The following is a 15315-nucleotide window of genomic DNA, read 5'->3' as shown; positions in this document are numbered from 1 at the left end:
CAGGACAAAAGAATAGGGAAGACCCAAGGTTGGTGAGAGAGGTAGGAGGGTACCCAGTCATACTTGACTGGCCCTCTTGCTTCCCTTTACATGAAGGCGTCATTGCCTGAAAAGAGAAGCTAGCTCAGGATTCTAAAATTTGAAGGATGCAGCAGTGATAGGTTCTTCAGAGGAAGCAGCTAAATGTACGCACGTGGGAGAGTTTTTTTTCTGAGCACTGGCTCACAATAAAACCTATGTTTACTCAAGTACTTTATAATTATTCCCTCTTATGTTTCTGGAATCAAAATTAGTGCCTTGTGTTAATATGTTTTGGAAATTTAATGCTCAGCCTGTCAGTTTATTTTTAACCCCCTAGATCTGCATTATCCAGTATGAGATCCATTAGCTGCATGTAGCAATTTAAAATTAAATTAATTAAAATTTAATACAATTAAAAGTTCAGTCCTTCAGTCACACTAGCCATATATCAAGAGCTCTGTAGCCTCATGTGACTAGTAGCTACTGCATTGGACAACACATTGTATTGGACATTTTTTTTTTGAGATGGAGTCTCACTCTTGTCACTAGGCTGGAGTGCAGTGGCACGATCTCGGCTCACTGCAACCTCCACCTCCTGGGTTCAAGCGATTCTCCTGCCTCAGCCTCCTGAGTAGCTGGGACTACAGGTGTGTACCACCATGCCCGGCTAATTTTTGTCTTTTTAGTAGAGACAGGGTTTCACCATGTTGGCCAGGATGGTCTCGATCTCTTGACCTCGTGATCTGCCTGCCTCAGCCGCCCTAAGTGCTGGGATTACAGGCGTGAGCCACCGCGCCCAGCCTGGACATTTCTTTTATCACAGAAAATTTTATTGGCTAGCACTGTCCTAAATAAAATTATGTATTTTCTTTCCTTTTTCTCCCATCAGACTAAAGCTGGTTTATATTAATGCATAATTAACTTTGATATTTGAAAGTAAAAAACTTGAAAGGCTTACTAGAGTAATATTCTTTTGCTTTTTACATAATTAAAAAGACAGTGCCACTCTTTCATAATGATCTGCCTGAGTGCCATTATTTTATAAGATTTTTCAAGAAGTGGTGACTGAATCAAAGCACTGTTATGGCTTGTATTTATCCCCTTCTACTGAACTCTTGAGTCTCAAGGTTATTTCTCCTCTCTCTGTAAGCATGTCTGGAAGGCCCAAAATGTTATAACAAAATTTCCAATTTAAAAAGTTAGTGGCGGGGCACGGTGGCTCACGCCTGTAATCCCAGCACTTTGGGAGGCTGAGGGGGGTGGATCACCTGAGGTCAGGAGTTCCAGACCAGCCTGGCCAACATGGAGAAACTCTGTCTCTGCTAAAAATACAAAATTAGCCAGATTTGGTAGCGCATGCTTGTAATCCCAACTCCTCAGGAGGCTGAGGCAGGAGAATTGCTTGAATCCAGGAGTTGGAGTTGGCAGTGAGCCAAGATCACGCCACTGCGCTCTAGCCTGGGCAACAAAAGTGAAACTCTGTCTCAAAAAATAAATAAATAAATTAGCTTTGTTTCATACATTTTTAAGGAAATCATCAGAGATCTCTAAAGTTGCAAGAGAGGGAAAATCCTCAAAAGTAATTATTTTACTGTAGGGCTACTTCTCTGAGAACCTATCAATTAGGCATAAAGGCTAAAGGTTAGTTTTTACTGCTTTGTGTTTTTTTGTTTGTTTATTTGTTTGGTTTTTTTTTTTTTTTTTTAGACGGAGTCTTGCTCTTGTCATCTAGGCTGGAGGCAATGGCATGATCTCAGCTCACTGCAACCTCTGCCTCTTGGGTTCAAGTGATTCTTCTGTCTCAGCCTCCTGAGTAGCTGGGATTACAGGCACCCGCCTCTGTGCCCAGCTAATTTTTGTATTTTTAGTAGAGATAGGGTTTTGCCATGTTGGCCAGGCTGGTCTCAAACTCCTGACCTTGTGATCCGCCCGCCTTGGCCTCCCAACGTGCTGGGATTACAGGAGTGAGCCACCATGCCTCGCCTGCTTTGTGTTTTAATAGAGTAAGAAAATAGACTTTTCCATTGCTCTAGTTTCAATCTTACTATAGGTAGGACTTTTTCAGATAAATTGTTATGATTAATTTCTGGAAAAGGATAGTATGGATGATTTCAGGTAAGTTACAGGCATAATTTCAGGAAATAAAAAATGTTTTTATTGTGATAGAGCATCCCAAACACCTTTAGAATCTACCTCTTTTTCCTTTTCCCCCCGTTATTTGTTTCAGGCCCTTAACATCTCTCATATACACTAGTATTTCTTGCCTCTGGCCTTGCCCTCTCTTCTGTCTTCACACTGTTTTTTTCTTTACACAGCTCTTTTCACAGCCCCCTCAATTAGAGTACAGATTGGATTGTGTGTCTCCCTGCTACCCACAGAATAAAAATTCAAATGTGATGATTTAGGTCTTTTGTTTTATTATAAAATATTCAAACATGGAAGTATATACAGTAGAAAATAAGTTTTCTCCCTGATTTGATTTGTATTAGTACCATCTCTAGTATTTAACCCCCACTATTAAATTTGACTGGCTTAAAAAAAAATACCATCTCTGAAGATAACTACTTAGAAGTTGGTTATATGTTTTTCCAGACTTCCCAATGTTTATTTATATATAAACATAAATAATTTTAGGCCGGGCGTGTTGGCTCACGCCTATAATCCCAACACTTAGGGAGGCCGAGGCAGGTGGATCATGAGGTCAGGAGATCAAGACCATCCTGGCTAACACGGTGAAACCCCGTCTCTACTAAAAATACAGAAAATTAGCCAGGCGCCTGTAGTCCCAGCTACTCGGGAGGCTGAGGCAGGAGAATGGAGTGAACCCGGGAAGTAGAGCTTGTAGTGAGCTGAGTTCGCGCCACTGCACTCCAGCCTGGGTGACAGAGCGAGACTCCGTCTCAAAAAAATAAAAATAAAAAAAAATTTTAGAGAAATCAAATTATACCATATATAATGTTTTTACTTATTTTGCCTGGTTTTATGATCTATACTCATTGATTTTTTTGTTTTTAATTTTTAATTTTTCCATATTTTATGGTAGGATGTCTGAAATATAAATATATTCTTATATCTCTTACATCTGAGATATAAATATATATGTGAAATATAAATATATTCTACCAGATTTTATGGTAGGATACCTGAAATATACTTTTATGGTAGGATAGCTGATATATAAATATATTCCCAGATTTTATGGTAGGATATCTGAAATATAAATATAAATATATTCCTATAAGAATATATTTATATTTCAGGTATATATGCAAGTATCTTAGCAGTGTGGTGACTTATAATAGGTGCTCAGTCAATGTTTGTTTCCATTCTTCTTGGACATATATGAAAAGGGCCACATAAGATTATTAACTATTTATTTATGTTTTTGAGTAGTGAAACTCTAAAGACTCACAGTCTGAGGATTCATGGAGTTGTTCACATCCATGAACAACCATGTTATGAATCTTTTAGTTATAAAGCAAACCTTTCTCTGGAGCATGTTTGTGTTTTTCTCATTTAGGTTTATAAATTGCTCTGAGACTAGCAGGATTGCTGTTTAAGAGTCTTGTGAGGTAGGCTGCCCGATTATTTTAGGTGCTTCCAGTAAGAGCGGATATTTTTTACTGGTGAATAGGAGACCACATTATAATTTGTCCTTTTTACTGAGAGTGCATAGTATATTGTATACTGTAAACTTGTGTAGTATGTGAAAACTTTTTACATGGGAGTCTTGGAACAAAGTCATAGATATCTAACTCGTTTGCTAACTCTGAGGATGTGGAGGATGGATATGGACATAGGAAGTTCAACATGTGTATCATGGAGTGGGATATGTAGGTGTGTAATCTGTGATGCAATTTCAGATCTGAGAGTTTCTAGTGGTTCTAGAGAAGAGAATAGGATGGATCTGGAGCTGTTGTTAATTATTTGTAAAGTCCTGTTTTGAAGTGTGATTGCTTTTTACTCTTCAGCATCTCCTTTGGAAATCTTATCCCTCTACTTTCCTGCAGGGAGTTTGTGGATCTCTGTTTTGGGTTGATCAGTAAAGAGGATGCAGTTGGGGCCTCAACTTCTTTTCTCACTGAGGAAAGAGTGAGGGGGTGCTGCTGAGAGAAGTGCTTCTACAGTAGCCATATTTGAAGCTTTGCTTAGAGATAATGCTGGAGTGTACACAAATTGCCTTCAAGATTCCAGTAGTTTGTGATTTACGAATTTGTTCGAGCAGTTAACATGGGTATATTCAGTTTGTTTCTCTTTGTTAGCAGTTTGTGTTCCCAATGGAAAACAGCTTAAGAAAGAGTTGCTAGAGTATAGAATTGTAAGTGCTTCCCTAGCGTGTTCTTGGACTTCAGATTGTTCACCTTTTTTTTTTTTTGTCTCTTCTTTGTTTGTTTGAACTTGAGCCCTTTGGTGTGACAAGTCACATACAGCTTTTCAGGATCTAAGTTTATGGTTACATAAGATTATTGTTTATATGTTTCAGAAGCTTTACTCACTTGTTCATTCATTCCATAAATATTATTTGAAATGTTTACTGTAAGCAAGATTATGCAGGGCATGTTATTAGGTGGTAATTAGGGAAAGGGAAAAATGGAAATTATATTTTGCAGATACAACAAAGGCTGAAGAGGTGTGTGTGTGTTTTAGATACACACACATCTCTATGTACACAGACACGATCCACAGTTCTGTAGGAATAACTTCCTAAACATCTTTAGAATCTGTCCCTTTTTCCTGTTCCCACTGTTATTTCTTTGTTTCAGGCCCTTAACATCTCTAATATACACTAGTATTTCTGTCTTCACACTGTTTTTTTCTTTACGCGGCTCTTTTCACAGCCCCTCCCTTAGCACACAGATTGGAATTGTGTCTCCTTGTTACCCACAGAATAAAACCCAATGTTCTTAATATGTAGTCTTAATACAGACTCTATAAATAGCCCCTTTATTAATCTCTCTTGAGTTACTCACTTTTAGGTTTCAGCTCCCTACTGAGACCCCAACTGGCTTTACCTTCTGTTCCCTCCTGGTTCTGCTTATCTTCCATTGCCCCTGTGGACCTGCTTTCTGTCATTGCCTTCCCTGCCCTCAGTCTCAGGAGCCTGAGACTGGCTTCTAGATGGGTTTGGACAATGGATGGCACTGGCAGGAGGAGAGTAGAGTTGCTGTGTTTATTTTCCTGGCTTCCTCCTGCAAGATCATGTCATGTTGGCTCTCCCAGAGGCCATGGCTCGGATCATGGGGCCCTCTTTGTCTTTTCAAGTCTGTAGATGATAGCAGCTTCAGGAGGTTGTACTATCTTTTGACTGTGCCCACACCCTTCACACCTTGTAAATAGTCCCTTTCTTAAACTCTCCTTAAATTACCCAGTTTGAGGGTGCTATCTGTTTCCTGCTGGGATCCTGATGGCTGTGTTGCCCAAATCTAAATGTCAGTCATGCTTGCAGTTACAGCTGTGTTATTTTCCTGTAGTACTGATTTCCCTCTTTTATTAAAAGTTCTGTGGTGGCTGGGCATGGTGGTTTATATGTGTAATCCCAGCACTTTGGGAGGCTGAGGCAGGAGGATTGCTTGAGTCCAGGAGTTTGAGACCAGCCTAGGAAACATAGTGAGACTCTGTCCCTACCCAAAAAAAAAAAAGCCAGGAATGGTAGCACATGCCTGTAGTCACAGCTACTTGGGAGGCTGAGGTGAGAGGATTGCCTGAGCCCAAGAGTTCAAGGTTACAATGAACTATGATCATGCCACTGGACTCCACCCTAGGTGACAGAGTAAGACCCAGTCTCTTAAAAAAAATTTCTTTGAGGTCTTTTTCATTCTTCCCCTCTTTCAGTCTTTTTTCCTTTCTTCTTTCCTGGCATTGCAGCTGCCATATTATGGCAGTGTAAATGTTTGAATGAATAAGGAGGGGATGGACATCTGAGTTTCCCTGTTGTGTAGCATAATATTCATTTAAATGTCTGAAATGAGATCTTTAGAGAAAATTGAGGGAGTGAGTACACGAATCAGTGTAGTCACTTTAATAACTTGATTTTTATTTCATTCTTTTCAAAATAAATTTAGTACTTCTTTACCTTCTACATATTAGGGATTAACATTGATTTACTTTAGTCTTTCTCTTTATAAAATGCATTTTAGATTTATTCCATTGGAATATTTTGTAATAGCACATATTTGAGGAAGTATATATGACATATATTTAATAAAATGGAAGAGATTTCAATTGTCACTGAATTGAGGAGAATATGGGAACATCTGTTTACATCTATCCAGGTATTCATGTGTCTGTTTTCCTCAACATGTCACAGGAGTAGTGCACTAAGAGCAGACATACATGCCTAACAGTTGTGTTTAGCAAGATCAAAATATGTATGTGCCCTGATAGGAAACAGATGGCATATTCAAGCTGGATAATTTGAAGAGGATTAAATGAAACAGGTATTCACAAATAGGTGGGCAGAGTTTAGAAAATCAACAAGAGATATTGTAGTATCCTGGGCTAGCAACAGAGAGGATGGGAATATTCCCCATAGACCTGAAGTGCAAAGAGAAGGAGTGCTACCTCAAAAGAAAGCTGTGTGGAGAAGGCGGCCTGATAGCAGCTGTAGTCCCAGGTAGAGGGTGAGCCACCACGCCCGGCGGTTATTACATAGTTTTAAAAGTGACTCCTCTTAAGGAAATTTTAATTAAGAGAAAAATATCCTAGAACTATGATTAGGGTCAAAACAGTATCTATGTTCTTTAGGTATTAAGGAAAAAGTGTATCTGTCCTAAGAAAGTGTTTATAAAGAGAAGACTCTTCTTAGAACACTAACTCTAACACAGAACTCTCATCACTACTCTAAAAAATTAACATTAAAAATAATCTTGGCCAGGTATGGTGGCTCATGCCTGTAATCCCAGCACTTTGGGAGGCCGAGGCAGGTGGATCACTTGAGGGCAGGAGTTCAAGATGAGCCTGGCCAACATGGTGAAAACTCGTCTTTACTGAAACTACAAAAATTAGCCGGGCTTGGTGGCATGTGCCTGTGGTCCCAGCTAATCAGGAGGCTGAAGTCGGATAATCAGTTGAAACTGGGAGGCGGAGGTTGCAGTGAGCCAAGATCGCACCTCTGCACTACTCCAGCCTGGGCGACAGAGCAAGACTCTGTCTCAAAACAAAAACAAAAACAAAACAAAACAAAAATGATCTCAGTAGCAGATAAAGACTATTCCATTGCTTTTTGGAATAGTGATATCTGTTTACTCTGGAGGGACGGACATGCCTCTGTGTGTGTGTGTGTGTAATACATATGAACAATAGGGGACATAATTTTGACATAGTTAACTTGAAGAAAGGGATGCTTAGACAATGACAACCCAATATTGAACAATGCTCAATACTAAGTTTCTTTATGAAGATACCATTGTTGTATTAGTGGAGATGGTATAATATATTCTCAGTAAAGACCTCAGCCTTTACCCAGTTCTCATGCTCCTTGATGTCTTAGCATTTGATATATTAGATTTGCCTTGTACTAGACACTCTGAGCTTTGGTTTTTGTATCACAACATCGTCCTACTTCTCTATTGTTCATTCATTCTTTTGTTTAAAGAATGGCCAGACTATGCTGCTGAACAAGACAGACACAGCCCTTGCCCCTTGGAGCCTGTGAGCATCCTTTCTTCCTCTCCTCCTAAAGCCTCTTTTCATGTTTTCTCTGTGGATATTAGTCCTTAGCTGATTGCTTTGTCTCTTTAGTCTTGATTTGCCTTCTGTAAGAACTGTTTTATTCTCCTAGCTGAAGTTGCAAATTCTAATGCCAACAACTTACACATCTTTCTCTACTTCTGATCTTTACCCTGAATTTTATTCACTTAGCCATTTAATAAATTTTTTTTTTTTTTTGAGACAGAGTTTTGTTTTTGTTGCCCAGGCTGGAGTGCAATGGCGCCATCTCAGCTCACCACAACCTCCGCCTCCCGGGTTCAAGCGATTCTTCTGCCTCAGCCTCCTGAGTAGCTGGGATTTTGGGCACCCGCCACCATGCCCAGCTAATTTTTTTTTTTTTTTTTGTATTTTTTTTAGTAGAGACAGGGTTTCGCCATGTTGGCCAGGCTAGTCTCAAACTCCTGACCTCGTGATCTGCCAGCCTTTGCCTCCCAAAGTGCTGGGATTATAGGCGTGAGCCACCGCGCCTGGCCAATAAGTTTTCATTCGGATCTGTGTGCCTGGTACAAAGGACACAAAAATGATAAAGGTAGCCTTTGCCCTCAGAGTTGCTGACACACACATAAAAAGTTAAAGTACAGTGTGATAGACATATGTACATGGTGCCATGGGACAGATAAGAAGGGAGTACTTGGCTTGGACTTGAAGGAGAAATGAGAGCAATTATCTGCAGTAGAAGGCTGAGCATTTCAAATCCCTATGAAACCTAGTGTTTTGAAAACAGTATGTTTCGGCAACAGCAAGTGGTTCAGTGTGATTGGAGCCTTAAGGGGACAGTGGAAGATGAAGCTGAGCATTTAGGGAGGCGCCAGGTTGCCCCAAAGGCAGTACTCTCAATACTAAACTAATATTCTTCCACCATAAATGAGCTCTCCCTGGCAACTTCTCATTTCTATCAATGGAACTTTCATTCTTCATATGTCCAAACCCTGAAGTGCCATCTTCAGGTCTGCCTCAGCATTTGTGATCAGTGCTCAAGTTTTGTATCATTTCTATATTCAAAACATTCTTCTGTGCATCCTATTTTGTTTCCACTATCTACACACTACTTATCACCTAATTAGTAGATTATTTCAAAACTGTAAGTATTTGTGTTTCTTCTTGCTGTCTCCCTTTTTTTTTTTTCCTGGAAGTTAACTTCTAAAATTCCTCGTTTTACCATGTTGTTGACCCTGAGCAAAAGAGGACAGTGATATTTTATTTCCTACAAACTTACATCCTTTCCAAGTGTTTTAAACCCATAATCCTTTTTCTTTCTTTGGAGTTGGGAGTCTTGCTTTGCACCCATGTTGGAATGCAGTGGCATAATCATGGCTCACCGTAGGCTTGAATTCTTGGGCTCAAGTGATCCTTCTGCCTCAGCATCCCAAATATGTGGACTATAGGTGTGTACCACTATGCCCAGCTTTTTTTTTTTTTTTTTTTTTGAGATGGAGTCTTGCTCTGTGGCCCAGGCTGGAGTACAGTGGCGCGATCTCAGCTCACTGCAACCTCTGCCTCCCAGGTTCAAGTGATTCTCCTGCCTCAGCCTTCCGAGTAGCTGGGACTACAGCCACCATGCCCAGCTAATTTTTTGGATTTTTAGTATAGACGGGGTTTCACCGCGTTAGCCAGGATGGTCTTGATCTCCTGACCTCGTGATCCACCCGCCTCGGCTTGCCAAAGTGCTGGGATTACAAGCATGAGCCACCTCACCCAGCCACCAGCTAATTTTTAAAAATATTTTTTAGAGACAAGGTCTTGCTGTGTTGCCCAGAATGGTCTTGAACTTCTGGCCTCAAGTGATCCTCCCACCTCAGCCTCCCGAGTCACTGGGATTACAGGTGTTAGTCATCATGCCTGACTCCTATAATCTTTTAATAAACACAAAAATCTCAAGCACTGTTATTCCCATGAAAACCATAGAATTGCAGAATTCAGAGGTAATATATAGCAAATAATACATTGTTCCATTAACTTTCAGTTATGGAACTGAAAGTTCTTTTTTTTTTTTTTTTTTTTTTTTGAGACAGGATCTTGTCCTGTTGCCCAGGCTGGGGTGCAGTGGTGTGAACGTGGCTTACTGAAGCCTTTACCTCTCGGGCTCAAGGGATCCTCCTGCCTCACCCTCCTGAGTAGCTGGGACTACAGGCACATGCCACCGTGCCCAGCCAATTAAAAAATTTCTTTTGTAGAGACGAGGTCTCAATATGTTGCCCAGGCTAGTCTTGAACTCCTGAACTCAAGGGGTCCTCCTGCCTCAGCCTTTCAACATGTTGGGTTTATAGGTATGACCCACCTATACTCAGCCTACTTTGAGTTCTTATTGTGAACACAACATGTATTATACTGAGTGAGGTTTTTAAAGGACAGGTTCCCCTTCTCCCAATCATATCTTCCTTGCTGCAGTTCTAACCTGTTAACCTAGCCAGATTACTTGTCTCCATGGGAGGCTGTATATTCCCTAACTCTGGAAGAGTTGTGTTGGAATCCTGGTTCCACCACTTCCTAGTTTCAGCAATGTTCCTCATTTCTCTAAGCTTCAACAACGTTACATGAAAAAAGCAGGTAGTGATAATACCTACTTCACAGAGGTGAGGTAAGGATTGAGTTAATCTATGTGGCCTAATTCCCCGCATGGGCAAGCATGCAATACATGTTGGCTACAAAATGTGTGTACCTTGAAAACTTCTTGCTCATTCCCTTTGTGCTCTTGTTGATGCAATTCTCATGCTTCCCTGCCTCCCTCTACCACTAAATGGTCTGCCTCCCTGAGCTCCTCCCTGTTGCTGTGTTTTACCTGTCATTTCACGTTCAACTCAGTTGCCTCTTCTTTAATAGTCTTTTCTAACTCCTCCAGTCTGTGTTGACCTCTGAATTCCTATAGGTCCTTCTATGCCATTTTAGTAATTATATTCCTATTTTTATGGCATATTTCTGCCTTTTATGGTATTTCTTCTTAACTTTACATGCAATAAAAGAGTTGTGGAATTACCGTCTCAATCAAGATACAGAACAGTTTCATCATTTTCCCCAAAAAATCTACCTTGGGATTTCTTTTTAAACAATTTACTGGGTATACATTCTTTTTCTACAAATACAATTTAGATTCTTGAATTTAGTATTTGTTTTATACAAATTTGTCTTCCCTAAGTATGGCTTAGTATTGTGCATATGGTGAGTGAGTAGATGCTTGAATGTTTGAATTGTATAAAACAAAGCCTAAAAGCATGGTAAATTTGAATATCTTAAGAAGCCACTAATTTAAATTATTTAACTTTGGTCTTTCAGGGTCATTTTATTTAGGTGCAAAATTTCAACTGAAAATTATTTCGGTATAACTTGTTAAAAGTGGTTTTGGAGCCTTGCCAGGGCTAATAAAACCAGGTGTTTGTTTGTCTTTGGAAAACAAAAGGCTTTTTCTTTCTATTTTTATTACTGAACATATACTTGTAGTTTCTGTCGTTTTCTTTCTCTCTCTTTTTCTTTTCTTTTCTTTTCTTTTCTTTTTTTTTCCTGAGATGGAGTCTTGCTCTGTTGGCCAGGCTGGAGTGCAGTGGCGCAATCTTGACTCGCTGCAACCTCTGCCCCCTGGGTTCAAGCGATTCTCCTGCTTCAGTCTGCCTAGTAGCTGGGACTACAGGTGTACACCACCATGCCTGGCTAATTTTTGTGTTTTTAGTAGAGACAGGGTTTATTGGCCAGGCTTGTCTTGAACTCTTCATGTCAAGTGATCTGCCCATCTTGGCCTCCCAAAGTGCTGGGATTATAGGCATGAGCCACCTAAATTTTTACGTTTCTTCTCCTGGATGACATTTGGTTGTTATGATATTAATTACTGAATTTATTTATGGAATTTTGCCTTTTTTCTTAAACACAGTTTAATGTAAAGCAATTCAATTAAAAATGAATTAACTACAGAATGCAAAATGGAAAACCTTCCTGTTTTCTCAGCTTTATTTTTCCATGGGCCAATTTTGCTCTCCTCCTTGTGGAAGTCTCTTTTATTGATTATTTCTAAAATCGGAGGTCAATGCAAGTAATAGTATTTATACTTGGAAAAAGGTGGGGCTGATATGGACAAGCAAATGATGCTGCATGATTTTCTTAATCTTTGCCCTTGGGTATAATGGAGATCCATCTCCAGAGAGGGCAAAGTATGGCTAGGATTTGCATCCCATTCAGTAGACTTCCTAATGAAGTGAATTGAATTTAATCATGTGTGTCTTTTTTTTCCCTTCCCCAACAGCTTCCATGCCTATGGCTGTTCTAAAATTGGGCCAAATATATCCATTTCAGAGAGGCTTTTTCTGTAAAGACAACAGCATCAACTATCCGTACCATGACAGTACCGTCACATCCACTGTCCTCATCCTAGTGGGGGTTGGCTTGCCCATTTCCTCTGTAAGTAAATTAATAAGTAGGTAGTGATGGGTTTGTTGTGCTGGAGGTTGGATGAAGTATGGAGTTGGGGCGGGGGTAAATCCACAGTACTGTCTTCACCAGTGTTGATATGGTGAATGATTGCTTGAGGAATATACCCACCGTTTTAGTCCAGAGGCAGTGTTTCTCCAGTTAAAGGTGGATGTTACCCAGAACAACTTGATGTCATTCTGAAGAATGATAGAATGATTATTTTTGAATAGGAGAGTCTTTTTGAGTCGTTGGACCAACTCCTCTCAGTAAACAAATGAAGAAACTTAGGTCCAGACACTTGTTAAAGCCCAGTAAGCTATTGTATGGCAGAGCTGAAACTAAGATTGTGCTTGCATTATCATACTGTTAAGTGGAAATTGAGGCCATGAAAAAGGAAAACGTTTGCATATTAAATTTGAGAAAACAAACTCAGCAGAAAGACCACAAATATATATGCAAAATAAAATTATCAGAATACATTAAGATATGTCACTATTGGCCGGGTGTGGTGGCTCACGCCTGTAATCCCAGCACTTTGGGAGGCCGAGGTGGGTGGATCACCTGAGGTCAGGAGTTCGAGACCAGCCTGACCAACATGGAGAAACCCAGTCTCTACTAAAAATAAAGAATTAGCTGGGTGTGGTGGCGCATGCCTGTAATCCCGGCTACTCGGGAGGCTGAGGCAGGAGAATCGCTTGAACCCGGGAGGTGGAGATTTCAGTGAGCCAAGATCATGCCATTGCACTCCAGCCTGGGCAACAAGAGCAAAACTCCATCTCAAACAAACAAACAAACAAAAAAAAACAAAAAAAAAAAACGGAAAAGAAAAGTCACTATTTCTTACTTTGTACTGTCCTTCAGATAGTTCATCAGTTTGTAGGACAATATTGGGTTTCACTGTTTTAAATAATTAAAAATTTTCATTCTAGGTTAAGATTCACAAACTAGGTTAAGATTGCCACTTGGGATATTATGTCTACTTTCTTTACCCTTGGCTCTCATTCCTAAATCTTGCTATTGTCATTTATGTGACTTGGAAATAGAAGGGAAGGAGCAAGGTGAAGATTTACCTCCTTGAGTGTCTTGGCAGTGCAGCATATCACACCTTATTTCTCCTCTGGCCACCTGTGTTGTTACTTGCCTTTCCTAGATATATGCCTTACAAAACTTTAGTGTCTCAGTAAACTCAGTAGCCTTGTTCTGCCTTAGGACTAGCTGGCTTTTCTCTATTTTGTCTCCAAATTGGCTAAGAATAGTAACCTAGTTGTTTGTTTTTCCAGTTTATATATCTGAGTTCATTTTGCCTTTTTGTCTGGTAGATTTTTTTCTAATGGGCTTCAGCTCAGTATTTTGAACGTGAAGGGGTCCAGGATTTTATTATGTTCTAAGAGGTATAAGTATTAATATATTCTTACAATTCTAATTTGATTATAGCTACTTTTATGGGAGTAAAATTAGAGAAAAATCTAGCATTTAGTTTAAGGAGATACTTCTTTTTCTAAGAAATACATCCCACCATAACTGGTTACTTAAATTTTAGCTATTCAGCTTAGGAGAAACTGTGTGCAGGGAAGTACTGCCACTTGGATGACAATAGATGGTGTTACTGTACTATATGAAGTACTAAGTAGTTGTGGTAGCCATGATTCTGAGCAACTGTTGCCAGATAAAGTTTCATTTTTAAGAAAAACTTGCCCCTGTATTTGAGGAGATAATTGCTTGAGAGTGAATAAATTAATTGTAATAATAATACATATATATTTTTGAGATGTAGTTTTGCTCTTGTCGCCCATGCTGGAGTGCAATGGTGTAATCTTGGCTCACTGCAATGTCTGCCTCCCAGGTTCAGGTGATTTTCCTGCCTTAGCCTCCTGAGTAGCTGGGACTATAGGCATGTGCCACCATGCCCAGCTAATTTTTGTATTTTTTAGTAGAGATGGGGTTTCTCCATGTTGGCCAGGCTGGTCTTGAACTCCTGACCTCAAGCAATCTACCCCGCCTCAGCTCGGGTTCAGGCGATTCTCCTGCCTCAGCCTCTCAAGTAGCTGGAATTACAGTTGCCTGTCACCACGTCCAGCTAATTTTTGTATTTTTAGTAGAAATGGGGTTTTGCTGTGTTGGCCACCTGGCAACATGCCCCTGGCCCATAATCTTTTATTTAAAAAAAACTATTATAAAGTAGAAAGAGAAAATAAATAGCCCTTAGTTCTACTACCTGAAGACAACAACTACTGGTAGCATTTTGATGTTTCCTTTAGTTTGACAGGGTTTTTTTTGTTGTTGTTTGTTTGTTTGTTTTTCTATTTTTATTTTTTTGAGATGGAGTCTCACTCTGTTGCCCGGGCTGGAGTGCAGTGGCACAGTCTTGACTCAGTGTACCCTCTGCCTCCCAGGTACAAGCAATTCTCCTGCCTTGACCTCCTGAGTAGCTGGGACTACAGGCACGCACCACCACACGTGGCTAATTTTTGTATTTTTAGTAGAGACGGGGTTTTACATGTTGGCCAGGCTGGTCTCGAACTCCTGACCTCAGCCTCCCAAAGTGCTGAGATTACAGGTGTGAACCACTGCACCCACTCTAGTTTGACAGTTTTTATATCATTATGAGCACACCACAGATTTAGTTTTGTGCTTTGTTTTTTTGCTTATAACAATTTTTTTTTTTTTAGTTATAGTATTATAATATCAAGCAGCTTAAATAGCAATAGGGCTAAATTTTTTTTTTTTTTTTTTTTGAGACGGAGTCTCGCTCTGTCGCCCAGGCTAGAGTGCAGTGGCGCAATCTCGGCTCACTGCAAGCTCCGCCTCCCAGGTTCACGCCATTCTCCTGCCTCAGCCTCTCCGAGTAGCTGGGACTACAGGCGCCCGCCACCACGCCCGGCTAATTTTTTGTATTTTTAGTAGAGACGGGGTTTCACCGTGGTCTCGATCTCCTGACCTCGTGATCCACCCGCCTCGGCCTCCCAAAGTGCTGGGATTACAAGCGTGAGCCACTGCGCCTGGCCAATTTTTTTTTTAAGGAGTGGAAAAAGACTTAGTATCAATCTTTGTATCAATCTTAGTATCAAACTTTGACTAATTCCTGTGAGTTTGCTGTTAGAATTGACCTGGAAAAATATTTTAATGCCAATTATTTATTTATTTGTTTGTTTTGAGATGGAGTCTTGTCCTGTTGCCCAGGCTGGAGTT

The 15315-nt window shown here is 40.1% G+C and overlaps 1 protein-coding gene across 1 annotated transcript in view; it reads left to right on the top strand.

The window, feature by feature from the left end:
- PLPP1 (phospholipid phosphatase 1) overlaps positions 1-15315 on the top strand; it is a 62161-nt gene that overhangs the window by 32758 nt on the left and 14088 nt on the right. Inside the window, exons 2-3 of the mRNA XM_058434239.1 lie at positions 11960-12130; positions 13667-13746. Of these exons, the coding sequence (XP_058290222.1) occupies positions 11960-12130; positions 13667-13746 (251 nt within the window). The remainder of the gene's footprint in view (positions 1-11959; positions 12131-13666; positions 13747-15315) is intronic.

The sequence above is a fragment of the Hylobates moloch genome, unplaced genomic scaffold (assembly GCF_009828535.3).
Source record: "Hylobates moloch isolate HMO894 unplaced genomic scaffold, HMol_V3 SCAFFOLD_23, whole genome shotgun sequence".
NCBI lineage: Eukaryota > Metazoa > Chordata > Mammalia > Primates > Hylobatidae > Hylobates > Hylobates moloch.
This window is presented reverse-complemented; position numbering and strand designations above follow the sequence as displayed.